Source organism: Dipodomys spectabilis, unplaced genomic scaffold, assembly GCF_019054845.1.
Source record: "Dipodomys spectabilis isolate Male_0828 unplaced genomic scaffold, ASM1905484v1 ptg000600l, whole genome shotgun sequence".
Taxonomy (NCBI): domain Eukaryota; kingdom Metazoa; phylum Chordata; class Mammalia; order Rodentia; family Heteromyidae; genus Dipodomys; species Dipodomys spectabilis.
In genome coordinates, this window is record NW_024871277.1 from 692,159 (window position 1) to 706,431 (window position 14,273).

The following is a 14,273-nucleotide window of genomic DNA, read 5'->3' on the forward strand; positions in this document are numbered from 1 at the left end:
CAACTCATGCACACCTCCACACAATCCACATAATCCACACACAATCACACACATACACCACACACAACACACACATACAATTCTGCACACATCCACACAATCCACATCCACACATATACCACACACAAATCCATCCACACAATCCACACACAACCACACACATACACCACACACACAACACACATATGCAACTCATGCACACCTCCACACAATCCACACAATCCATACACAATCACACACATACACCACACACACAACACACATGTACAGCACATGCACACATCTGCACACATCTACAACACATGCACACATCCACACATATCCACCTCCACACATATACCACACACGCATCCATCCACACACATTCACACACAACCACACAATCCACACACAACCACACACATACACCACACACACAAAACACACACATATAACACATACACACACATATACAACTCATCCACACATCCACACAATCCACACACAACCACACACATACACCACACACACAATACACATATACAGCACATGCACACATCTACAACACATGCACACATCCACACATATACCACAGACGCATCCATCCACACACATTCACACACAACCACACATACAACACACACAACACACATATACCGCATACACAACACATAAGCACACAATACAACACACACACACCACACCACATCCACATCCACACATATGCCACATACACATCCATCCACACACATCCATACATCCACACAACGTAACACACATACATATACCACACACACACATCCACACACAATATAACACACACACGCAACATCCGCACACATCCACATCCACACACAACATCCACACCACAATACACAATACACCATATACACAATACATACCACACATACGCAAATAACACATCCACACAACACATCCACACACATCTACACACCACATACATACACCAGATACACACATACACATACATACGCATACACAATAACAATAGATAAACAAATAGGAAAGACTCCGTAGCATGAATTTCTCTGCTGTCTTGGAGAGAGGCTGATTTTTGGAGCAGGAAGAGGAAGTGAGGAGGCAGGGAGTTTGCTGGCACGTGATTGAAATAGCTGCCCTTGACAAGCAGAGAGAGGCGAGGACACCTAAATCAGGACCGAGGCCCCGAATCGCGACACACCCTCATTTTTGACTGCACTCTTGTTTGCCATCATATCTTAGCTCAGTAGGGTTTGACACATTTTGTTGTTGTTCCAGTCCTGCTGCTTGAACTCTGGGCGCCTGGGCGCTGTCTCTGAGCTTCTTTCATTCCAGGCTTGTGCGCTACCTCTTTGAGCCACAGCGCCACTTCTGGTTTTCTAGTGGTTCATTGGAGATAAGAATCTCATAGACTTTCCTGCCCAGGCTGGCTTTGATCCGTGGTCCTCAGATCTCAGCCTCCTGAGTAGCTAGGATGACAGGCGTGAGCCACTGACCCTCTGCTGGGTTTGCCGTGTTTAAACAGTTCTTTTCTCCCCTGCCTTTTGCCTGTTGGCATTGCTCTACTTCTCCTCGGCGTGGAAAGCACCACAGGTCTGCTTTGGGGATCACAGCTGTCAAGTAAAATGTAGTTCAGTTGTCATTTGCTTTGTGACCCCCCCGCCCCTAAATTCCTTGTGCATGTATGCACACATGTGCACACATGTGCACACACACGATTTGTTTTTACTAAATTTTAAATTCCTCGAGGAAAAGGATCCTATTTTGGACCCAGTTGTTGCCATTTCACATGATTTCACAATGCTAGTGTAATGACTACTTACTTTTCTGTGGTAGCGTGTGGTAGATATGTGCTGAACAGGGATTGTATTACACTTTATACTAAACATCTGGATGGGGCCTTTGAAAGAAAAGAATATTGTTTTGCCTTTTTGAAAGCAATCTAGAAAGACGCTTATTTGCACTTGAGAGATTTGGGAGGTTCTGGGGTCTGCCTGGAGCTATGCAGTACTTGTCTCGGTGGAAGGTTCTAGAACGGGTTTTCACAGGCATGACTTCCAAAGAGTTTGTTTGCCCACATCTTGGCTGATGATTTGAAACATTGATGCCTTGCAGTGTCATTTGTATGAAAGCAGGGAGTAGGATTTCTTGTTCTAGGATCTGGTGGCGTTGTGGCCTTGGGCCAGTGCTTGACAGGCAGGTGGATAACTCTGCCTCACCAGCACACCCTGCGCCTTCTCACCCAAGTGGAACCCAGTTACCAGGAGCTTGCTGGCACCTCCACGTCCTCGCCAAGACTGCTCCATCCCACCCAGGTCCCAGGGATGCAGCACATGCCGTTCTTCCTTACTCAACCACATACCCAGGGCTTGGCCCAGACAGGGCAGGACCCAGGTGTGCTGTGCACACTGGGCGTGCCTGTGCTGCACTGGGGCCAGTGCTTCCCCCACGTGAACAACAGGAACTCGACATCTAGTGTTCCTCAGAAGCTTACCAAACAAAGACACAAGAGAAAACCCGAGAACACAAGCTTTAAGAACAGTGCTACATATATAATACTTCATGTTCACTTTAGAGTCTTTTTTTTTTGGTCAGTTATGGGGCTTGAGCTCAGGGCCTGGGCGCTGTCCCTGAGCTTTTGCGCTTAAAGCTAGTGCTGTTCCACTTTGAGCCACAGCACCACTTCCAGTTTTCTTGCAGTTCCTTGGAGATAAGAGTCACATAGACCTTCCTGCCTGGTCTGGCTTTGAACCACAATCCTTCTCTTCTGAGTAGCTAGGAATGTAGCTAGGAATCACCGCAGCCTAGCTAAGAACAGGATATTAAAGTCAGCCTTGTAGTTACAGACAGAACTTTAGGTTTTAGTTTTGCATCACTACATTCAACTTGACCTTAGGAAAATTTAGAGACTCTTAGACCATAGCCAAGTCAATCACTTGCATAAGCATTTGATAAGCACCATCTTTCATATACTTGAGACCTACTCATACATTCTGCGACTTAAACTTTCTAAGTTTTATCTCGATCCTTCTCTGTCCATTCAGAACCATCCTTCAGAACAAACTGTACTCCTTGGAGGCTCTCCCCATCCCAGAGCGCTCCGTGTCCCTCCAGCTTCCTTTCCCCACACCACATGCCCACTCCACCCTGGCACAGCAGTACACATTTGGCCAGCCCACCCAGCACCCTGTACCAGCAGCTCGGTGCCAGACAACACGGGCAGGGTGGAAGAGAAACAAGTCTTTGATGCCTGCTGGACATCAAGAGCGAGGTTCAGTGGGCTGACCAGCTTAGCCAGACCTTTCTGAGTGAGTTGAAGAGGCATGGTGCGGGGTGTACCGCTGGCATCCCCTAGCCTCCACACAGGGTACGGGATCTACGGTCCACCCTCTCTATAGGAACCACACGTTCACTCTTCAGTCATTGCTTTGAGGAGCCTGATTTCTGAGATCAGAATCTGCAAGTCAGATGGGAAACCACCAGACCCAATGCCTTGTTAGATCCCAGGGGACTGACCTCCACCTCACAGCAAATGCCAGGGCGTGGAATACCAAGATCCCGATTGCAAGTGTGTAAGGAATTTGTAGGAGATTAAAAAAAAAAAAACTTGGCCAAACACCAAGGCTCAACCCTGTAATCCTAGCTACTCAGTAGACTGAGATCTGGAGGATCACAGTTCAAAGCCAACCTGGGCAGAAAAGACAGTGAGACTTATCTCCAAAATAACCAGCAAAAAGCAGGGCTGAAGGCAAGGCTCAAGTGGTCGAGTACCAGCTGAGCAAGCAAGCCAAGGGATTGTGGATATTTGTTCAAACCCCAGTATGACCAGAAAAAAGAGAAGACTTCCTCTTTGCAACATGCCAGCCCCATCCCCCCATCTTGCCTTTGCTGTGAACAATGTGAACTGTTTGTTTGCCAATGTTACTCGATGACCTTCTTCTGTAACTCGTGTTTTTGTCCCATAGATACGGCATGAATTGCCTTATTCAGTTTGAAGATTTTGCCAATATGAATGCATTTCGCCTCCTGAACAAGTATCGAAACCGGTATTGCACATTTAATGATGACATTCAAGGTAATAAAACGTGCCTTGTGCATAGCACATCACATTGGTTCGTAGGTTTGTAAGGACCCCAGTGTATGATCTAAACCTGGGGCTCCTAAAAGCCAGACCCTGTGCCTGGTGTCACATAACTTGCCATTTAATTTCTTGTATTGGAGAAGACAAGTTGATGAAATCTCTGGAGCTGATTACTAAGCCAGGAGGGAAATGGGCAGAATCCATGGCCCATCATTTGGGGATAAAATTGTGTATACTTTTCCGCTTCATGTTAGCCACAGCTTCTAAACCCATGCCAATATGGACTGTCTTAATGCCATATCCACCTTACAGCGCAGATGCCTGCGGCCCGCCTTCATCCAAGCTGCCTGTGGCTTTCCAGTTCAATCCTCGCTTTTTAATTTTTAATTTTTTATTGTTATTGTAAAGGTGATGTACAGAGGGATTACAGTTACATAAATTAGGTAAAGAGTACATTTCTTTTGGGATAGTGTCAAACTTCCTCGCTCTCTCCCAGTTTTTCCCTCCCATTCCCACCCACAAATTGTGTAGTTCATTTTCAACATAGTGTCTAGTGATTGCCACTGCTGCATTTGTCACCCTTTGTCCTTCCATTTCTGTGTCCCCTTACCCTCCTGAAGGCAGATAAACAAATAAACAAGACAAAAAGAAAAGAAAAAAAACAACAAAGAAAAAAAATCCCTGTTTCCATTTCCTGGAGAGCGTTCTCTCTCTCTCTCTCTCTCTCTCTCTCTCTCTCTCTCACACACACACACACACATATATACACACACACATATACACACACACACAGATGCACACACACATAGCACCTTACTCTGAGAGTCCTGGGGCTGCTGTTTGGTTACAGGCAGGAGTCCTGACCACAGTTGGTTCTAGCAGCATGAAATCAAATCTCAAATGATTTCCATTTCACTAGCTGCACCGAGTGTCTGTCTTACTTGACTACTGCACAGCCTTTCAGCCCTGTGGATTGCAGGCATTCTTTCTGCTGCAGTCCCCTCCCGGCCTCGGCCTTTCCCTCCAGCCACTCAGGGATAGAGGCTTCCGTGCTCAGACCCAGCCACTCGGGTTTTGTTCTGGGGAAAACTTGGTGTCCCCACACTCAATGAGCATATTTCCAAGTCCAGTCCAGATGTCTTGCATTCCAGGGCCCTCTGCTCCCTTCACATCTGCTCAGAGTTCTCTCCACCTACCCCACACTTTTATTTCTAAACCAAGCCTGGCCTCACAGAGTTCTCAGTTCCGCATAGCTCCTTCCTTAGCATTCCCCACCAAGCCTAACCTCTCAGTCCTCCAGATTCCCTGCCACAAAGTCTGTGTCTGGTTCTGTTTATCACTGCAATAGGCTATTGTCTATCATCTTTTAAAATTCCCTAAGCAACTGATATTTTTTTTTGGAGAGTTTGAACTCAGGGCCTTGTACTTGTTTGGCTTTTGGTACTCTACCCCTTGAGCCACACCTCCAGCCCAGCTTGTTGCTGGTTATTTTGGAGATGGCTATCTTCACGCTGTGACCCTCCGGCTCTCCTTCTCTCATGTAACTGGGATGACAGGCATGAGCCACTGGTGCCTGGCTGGATGGCAGCCTGTCCACGTCCACTGTTGCGTCGCTTCTCCTTTGCGTGTTTTCTGCACTGTGTGTCTGTAGTTCGCCAGCGGCAGATCCAAGTGCCACTGGTCTAAAGGCTTGCGTTTGAAGCCTTCAGAAGCCTTGGGAAGAGCCGGGCTGAGGAGCTGGGTTGGGGAGGGTGAGTTTGCCCTTTGGAAAGATCGCTCAGACTCCAGGACTGGACAGGCGTTGGTCCGAAGGCTGCTGTGGTCAGGGGTGATGAAATGCTCTGCTGTCGTCTTAGAAAGTCCCAGTGGGGGCAGAGGGCATGGCAGTTGTAGCTGGTGGAGGTGATGAGAGCCACGGATGGCACTCAGTGCTGCCTTGAGGAACTAGATGACTGGCAAGACCACAGCTGAGAGACATGACTGTCTGTAGCTGGGCAGGGCCTGCGTGGAGTACCCGACTTCCTATGACGCCAGCCGCAACTTGATTTCGCCTCTGGATGGGGTTTTCTCACCGATGCAGGAAGCTATGAGCCTCCTCTTCCTTTGTTCATCAGTGTGGCTGTCTGTTCAAGAATAAAGCAGGATTGGCAGAGACAGCTGAGGAGGACTCGAGCACCGGAGTCTGCCTGCCAGTGGATGGATTCAGTCCACATCTGCTGAACACAGCATTGTCTGTGTCCGCATGGCCTGCGGGCAGCTGAGGGGAGCAGGGCCAGCCTGGACCCCACAGCTCATCGTCCTCGCTGGGGCGTGGGGTCTGCTAAACACAGAGGCTCAGCCCGCCCGAGGCCAGAGGGGATGGAGTGACATTGCTAGAGGGAAACAGGTTGGGAGATAGGCTTGGAGACCACAAATGAGGTCTTCTGGTGCTTCTTGGAAGGGTTCATGCAGAATGGCGGCCGGCGTGGAGAGGACTTTTACGAGGAAAGTGTCCACAGAAGAACAGAGACAGATGTCAGAAATGAGCGAGGCGTCAGTAGCTTTCCCGTCGGTAATCCTAGCTGGATCCGAGGCTGAGATCACAGGGTCACAGCTGAAGCCATCCCAGGCAGAGAAGTCTGGAAGACTTGATCTCCAGTATAATTATCCAACCATAAAAAGTAGGCTGGATGTGTGGCTCAAATGGTAGAGCACCTGCCATAAGCAGCATGAAGTACCGAGTTCAAGCCCTAGAACCAACAGCAACAAAAAATTTGATATGAGGTTGGCTCAGTGGTCGAGTGCTTGCCTTGCATGCATGGGGCCCTGGGTTCGATTCCTTAGCACCATATAAGCAGAAAAAGCCAGAAGTGGCACTGTGGCTCAAGTGGCAGAGCATTCTCCTTGAGCTGAAGAGCTGAGCGACAGTGCCCAGGCCCAGAGTTCAGGCCCTGCAATGGACAAAAAAAAAAAAAAGTTGATATGAATACATACATACAGATGTATGTATGAATATATATATATATATATATATATATATATATATATTTAAAGTTCATTGTGCTTAAGTATGAAATGAGTGTAAGTCCTTAAGTATGAAGTAGTTACTTAAATGGAATATATGTTAAAATAACAAGTTTCAGCCAGGATCGATGGCTTATACTTTACTCCTTGTTACTTGAGAGGCCGAAATCAAGAGATCAGGGCAAGCAAAAAACTTTGAGACCTCCATCTCAACCCATCTGTGTGTGTGGTGGTACATGTCTGCCATCCCAGTTGCAGTGTAAAACATACATAGTAGGAACAGAATCCAGCGCAGGCTGGGTAGAAAGTGAGACCTGTCTCCAAATACAACCAAAGCAAAAAGAATAGGAGCTATGCCCAAGTGGTAGAGGGCCACACAGCGCGCACAGTGAACATGAAGCCTTGATTTCTATGCCCGCCCACCCCACTAAAGAAAAAAAGTGACTTTTGAGGCACCCTAAGAAAATTGGTAACCTCTTTTCCCTAAATCCTTTGTGATGTTAATTACACTGTTCACATCTTTTCCTGTTTTCCTGACAGTGACACTTAAGTTATTTAAACTTTTAATTAAATTTTAAAATTCCTTGTGTATTTATTCATGAGAAGGGAGCATTAGAAAATTTCACAAAGGAAATAAACTAGGGATTTCTAGAACTGTAAATGTGAGCTGTAGAAAGACAGCTTAATTTAATTGTATGAATGTATGTATGTATGTATGGTTTGTTTGTTTGTTGTGCTAGTCCTGGAGCTTGAACTCAGGTCCTGAGTGCTGTCCCTGAGCTTTTTTGCTCAAGGCTTCAGCTCTACCACTTGAGCCACAGCTTCACTTCTGGTTTTCTGGTTAACTGGAGATAGGAGTCTCACAGACTTTCCTTCCCTGGCTGGTTTTGAATGGCGATCCTTAGATCTCAGCCTTCTGAGTAGCTAGGATTACAGGTAAGAACCTATCCTTGACCACAAAAATTTAGAAACAGTGCCCAGGCCTTGAGTTCAAGCCTTTGGACTGGCATACACACACAGACACAGACATAGACATAGACATAGACAGACATAGACATGAACATACACATAGACACAGACACAGACAAACACACACACACACACACACACACACACACACACACACACACACACACACACACACACACACACACACACACACACACAATCCAGTTGTGCTGAGAGGAGACAGTTGGGTTTCTGGGGCCTGGAATGACCAGGCCATCATTGGTGCGTCTCTCCATATACCAACCCTGTCTTTAGGACTACATTTCTTTTTTACCCTTTTAACCTAATACTTTTTCCATTCTGTCCATGGATGTAATACTTTCCCCTCTGTGGGCACAGAAATCCCAGTCCCTTGCCAACAAAAATAATATTGTAACCATCAAAGCCGCACCATGTAAATACATGCTTTTGCACTGGGCCTTGGAATAGCTTCTTCTTTTTAAGCAGATGTGTTATTTTAAAGCAATATTTTATGAAAAGCATTTGAAAAAAAAAACTTCTTAAAATCATTCTATGGCTGATGTAAAATAATCTTATATAGGTTGGGGTTTAAAGTTCATTTTAGATTGTTAAGGCTGCAATTCCTGAGGGAATGCCATGTGCCAATCTCTGGATTTTTTTTTTTCTCTTTTTCTGCTCAGATTCCAGGGAGTGGGTTTTCCTAATTTCCCTCCTGTTTATTACATTTCTGCTAGGATTAGCTTTCCTTCTTTGAGCCAAGAAAGACATTGAAGGTCTCTATACTGAATCTGTAAATCGAAGTCTCCATATTGAATATAAATTTCATTGCATCCTCCTAGCTCTGCCTGTTGTTTACAGTTCGGAGTTGTGATTATTTTACAATCTCTTTCCTGTGATTTGAGTTGGGCGGTCAGGAATGAGGAATTCAGGTGTGTGTTGGTTCTTTGACGCTTGTCCTGCTCCGTGAGTTCTTGCACTGCCCTGCTTGGGCCTGCCCTGAATGCGTGCCCACAGCTGCTGGTCCGGTCGCCTGCCCGGTGTCTTTCACAGCACGTGAGGATTGCAGTTGTGGACTACATGTGGCTCTCAGTGATGTGTATGGAAATCTGCTCCGATTGAATAAAATACTGCATTAGTCATTAGTAGTCTCATTCTCATTCTCAGGTCAGGCTGAGGTAACTTCACAGAATACATTTAGTGTATCTGCATTCTGGCTACAACTCATCACGTAAGTTCAGTCATGGTGTTTTCTACTTGTGATGTCACTTAAGCAGTCAGAAGATTTCAGATTCTTGAGCATTTTGGATTTTGGATTAGAGATGCTCAACCCATGGCACAAATGGGATGGGAGGGCCAGGCCCGATGTGTTTGAGGCTGGCACGATTCTGCTGAGCTGAATCTCCAGCCTCTTTCTTACTAGTTATTTATCAGATAGCATCTTATTTCCCACCCAGGCATGTACCTGATGCACGATGCACCTACTGTTGGCTCCCTGTCCTGTGATCCCAGAGATTGTGTACCACGTGTCTAGTTTTCCTTCTGTGGAGATAGAGTTTCAAGACTTTTCTGCCTAGGCTTATTCTCACAATTTAGCCTCCCGTGTGTCTTGGGATGACCAGTATGTACCAGACTGCCCAGGAATGGCTTGAGAGTGGGGCCCTGCTACCTTTTCTGCACCAGCCTTGAACTGTGATCCTCCTAGTATCAGCCTCTCAAGGAATTTGGATTACAGGAATTTGGTTCACTGACACCCAGCAATTCTAAACACAATTTGTCCTATTTAGTGCTTTAATAGCTTTAAGTCTTCTTCAACACCAGTAGTCCAAGGATAAGCCCTCTCTATCTTGTTCACTATAATTTTAGTTTTTAATCTCAAAGCAAAAACTATTGCGGAATAACTTAGTAGATGAAGTAACATTTTAGTGAGATCTCAGTTTTCTACATTTCTTCTCCACAGTGAAATTTAAAGGTGGAGGGTAGCAGGCCAGGTACAAATATCTTGTTCAAGTGAAATGTTTGGCTGTGCAAAGCCATCTTTTTTTTTTATTTTAGTGGATAATTCTATGAAAACAGGGCTTTGATTTGCATGTAGAAAAACCAGACTTATGTCCGTTAGTTGGGGTAATATGTCTGAACCTAAAGCACTTCGAGTTTTAACAAGAGTGATGCATCACTGCCACATGAGAATTAGTTACCACATTATGGTTAGATTATTTTGGAAATTTTTCTATCTGTCTGCAAGTGTCCAGTTCTGCTTCAAATCAGCATAGTGGTACAAAAACGCTGACTGCTGCTAACACTTCACCTTTGACTCTTCAGCTGTTGAGGTTTTGTGGTGTGGGTAGAATCTGTACACAGCCTCAGATGTGGAAGGAAGCTTCGAGTTCCTCTAAGCTAGGTTTTTGACTGAGTTGACAAGCAGGTGAGACTCTTATTCCGTTTACCTCAAAAAACTTGAAATAGAGACCGCTAAAGGTGCTATGTGTGAGTGTTTGCTTATTTAGGCCTGGTATGTCTCCTCTCTGACTTCAGCTGTCTTTAATCTGTGAAGGGAGCCTGTGACTCTGCCTTGGTGCATGGGACCAGCAGAGTTGCCACGATAACTTCCTACAGAGATCACCTCTGTTCTGCACAAGCTTCCATTTAAAATCACATATCTAGTCGGTAGGGTTTCCATAAGATGGGATTTATCTCAAATGATCATCTCTGCTGTGATAGTTCCAAATTGCAAGCACTTTATTTTTGCAGTCCACATTTGTGTTTCCTGATAAAACACACAGAAATGCGTGGGCCCACAGCAAGTATTATTTACTATGTATCAAGTATTCATTATTTATTAAATATTATAATGATGACTCCCAGATTATTCAAAAGGAAACACCCCACAAGTTTGAAAAGAAAAAACACACCAAGTGGTATGGTGCTTACATCTTTTAGGTCAGAGTATTTAAGCTTTAGCTTGGCCTCACTGCTCCTGATGGGTGTGGCTTGAGCCCGCGGCTCACCTGAGTGGGCGTGGCTTGGCCCCATGGATCTCCTGAGTGGGCGTGGCTTGGCCTCACTGCTCCTCTGTGTGGGCGTGGCGTCATTGTAGGTAAAATAGAGATGCAGCTGGAAACCAGGGCAGGACTCTGCAAAGGTTTTCTTCGGGAATGAACCAACAGCAGTGGAGCTGTGTAATTATGTCCACAGCAGGACCTCAGTTCTGCCCTCCCTGAAAGCCTATGTGGTGCAGCCGTGTAGTTAGAACTGATGCCCTTTCTATGCTGGAAAGGCGATGAAGACCAGGTTTTGCCCTAAGTAAACTAATTTTATCTGGCACCCATGGGGCCTACCCGGCATCATCACAGGTAGAAAGCCAGGCACTGGCGGCACATACCTGTAATCCTCACTACTCAGGAGGCCGAGATGTGGGGATCTTGTTTGGGTGGCCATTTCAGGCAGGAAAGCCCCTGAGACTTTTATCTCCAGTTAACTACCACAACGCTAGAAGTGGATCTGTGCTGTAAGTGTTAGAATGCTAGCTTTGAGCAAAAAAGCTCAGGGACAGCATCCAAGCCCTGAATTCAAGTCCCAGGACCAGCACATGTGCGTGTGCATGTGCACATACAGTAAAATCAGATGTCCAACTGTAAAGCCTTAGCTTAGCCTCACTGCAAAATTTAAAACAGTAAGTTCCAAACATATCCAAAACTTCACGAGCTGCGTCGCAATTCTAAGCAAGCATTTCCTGAGTGCCTCATTTATGGAATGGAGTTTTGTCATAGATTTCAAGACTCCAAGAGTAATTAATTAGGTAGAAAAATCTAATGGCATTAATGACTCTTTTGTCTCATACGGTATAACTGAGAGGAAAATGATGCACAAAATCCCTTCTCATTGAGTTGCAATTCACAGGTCGGGCCACACTCTGTTCTCTTATTCTTTGCAGCATCAGATATGTCACAAGATGTTCTGGGAACTTCTGTAACAGCATAGTGAGCTTTTGTGGCAGAACATTGATGTCATAGCTTGCGAATGTCACCTCCTCCATGCCGGGTGGAGGGTCTTGTGTGCCAGCTGACCTAGTCTGTGATAAATTCAGGACCTAAATAAAGGCCTGGAGCTTGGCAGAATCACTCAAGGGTGTTCATTACTTGTTGCAGGAACGGCATCTGTTGCAGTGGCTGGGCTCCTTGCTGCTCTTCGAATAACCAAGAACAAGCTGGCTGATCAGACGATACTGTTCCAAGGCGCTGGAGAGGTACCTACTTTGCACAATGATGCCTGTGGTCTCCTAAACGAATGAACACGTAGCCAGTTGTAACTACTTCTCCTCTCCAGGGTGCATGTGTTCTTTCATGGTTTCATGGATTGTAAAATCTAGGCTTAACTATGTGGTTCTCAAGTATTGAGGCTTATTCTGAGTATAGCAGTAGAAAGGTTTTACTTTTTGATTGTTTTGTCATTTCTTTTTTATTCTATTAACTTGAAGCAGTTGTACTAAAGGGGGTTACTGTTCAACATGTCCCCATATGAGTACAATGCATCTCGATCAATAAGGAAGGCATTGTTTTACAGGGTTACATTGTAGTGTTACCAGATGTTGCCATGGATTTCTGTTGTGCACATGTAAGGTGTCCTGAGAAGCTGTCAGTGGGAGGCGAGATGAGAATGGGTTTTCATCGCAGCTGGGGCAGCTGCTGCTGGCTGCACTGTCCTCTCACCACATCTCAAGTTTCCCACGTTGTTCAATTCAACCTGCACATCTGCAACTCTGTTTATCTTCAAGAAAAAGTATTTGCAATTAAGAGACTTACAGTACATTATAAACATTCACGTGAAAAGAACTGATTTATAAGTGCTACCTTTGTAAACTGCATATCACCTGCACTTACAGTTCCTGGAAGGAGGTGTAGCAAGACCAGATTATGCTGTTTTCTGTTGTCATTGTCTATAATCAAATCATTTGAAAAGAGAAAACTAGACTCCATTAGTAGTAATTCACTTCCAGAAATAGGAACGATGTTATACATTTTCTTGTAGGAAAACTGTCAAGATCTCTCTAGAGTTACAGAACATAATAAATCAGAAAAAAAAAAAACACTTTTGGAAATATCTGCCTGTATCTATATGCCTCTCTCTATAGATAGATCACCTGACAAACTTTCAGACTTCACAGCCCTTTCTGTGTTCACATTAAGAAAACAAGTAAATGGCAGGGAGCATTATTTTGGGGGTCACTTTCACCCTTTGGCCTAGTTGGGCAAGTTCCCACCCAGGTGACCAGACTCCCCTCATCACCTGAGACGGAGAAGCTTGAGCCTAGTGAGCAGGCCTGGCTGAAACGTGCTTTATTTCCATTCAGTCATTTCCTGTTGGAGCAAGTCTCCTCTTAATAGGATTGAAATAGTGATAACCAGGGATTTTGTTGACTTATCTGTTGCTAAATTGCAAAATGTGAAATAATGGTTGTGCTGTGGTCTGAAGAACTCAGTCCACGTGTGATGAAATTACTTTGTGAAAGGTCACTACAGCTCTTAAGGTCAAGAGAGCCTTTAGCAATGTTTTATTAACAGAGGCAACATGAGGTGAATGAATGTAACTCCCGATAAAATCTGGCGTGGGATGGGTTTTGAAATCTTTGCTTCCCTGACCCCATTCTCAGGCCGCCCTGGGCATTGCTCATCTGATCGTGATGGCCATGGAGAAAGAAGGTTTGCCAAAGGAGAAAGCGATCAGAAAGATATGGCTGGTTGACTCAAAAGGATTAATAGTGAAGGTAAGAATATGGCCCTTTAATCATCATGAAGATCAGTTATGCCTTTCTGAGTAACAGTCTTTTTTTTTTTTCTTTGTTGGTCATGGGGCCTCAAACTCAGGGCCTGGGCGTTGTCCCTGAGCTCTTTTGCTCAAGGCTAGCACCCTACCACTTTAAGCCACAGCACCACTTCTGGTTTTGGAAGGTGGTTAGCTGGAGATAAGAGTCTCTTGGAGTTTCCTGAACAGGCTGGATTTGAACTGTGATCCTCATTTCTCAGCCTCCTGAGTAGCTGGGATTATAGGTGTGAGCCACCAGCAGTGGGCCTGTGTGTCAGTCTTAAAGACTCCTAGTGGTCCTGTCCCTACCTATACACTGTGTTGAAAGAGTTGTTGTTAAACATGAACCATGCTGCTACACAAATAATTCTGACACTAATTTTAGGTGCATGAGAGAACTATGGCTTAGGAAGAGATTCCATTTTGAGAGTACAGGCCTTTG

General features: G+C 45.2%; 1 protein-coding gene across 1 annotated transcript in view; it reads left to right on the forward strand.

Moving 5' to 3' along the window:
* Me1 (malic enzyme 1) overlaps positions 1-14,273 on the forward strand; it is a 103,713-nt gene that overhangs the window by 72,404 nt on the left and 17,036 nt on the right. The window contains exons 7-9 of the mRNA XM_042671136.1: positions 3,945-4,054; positions 12,178-12,275; positions 13,680-13,793. Coding sequence (XP_042527070.1) covers positions 3,945-4,054; positions 12,178-12,275; positions 13,680-13,793 — 322 coding nt within the window. The remainder of the gene's footprint in view (positions 1-3,944; positions 4,055-12,177; positions 12,276-13,679; positions 13,794-14,273) is intronic.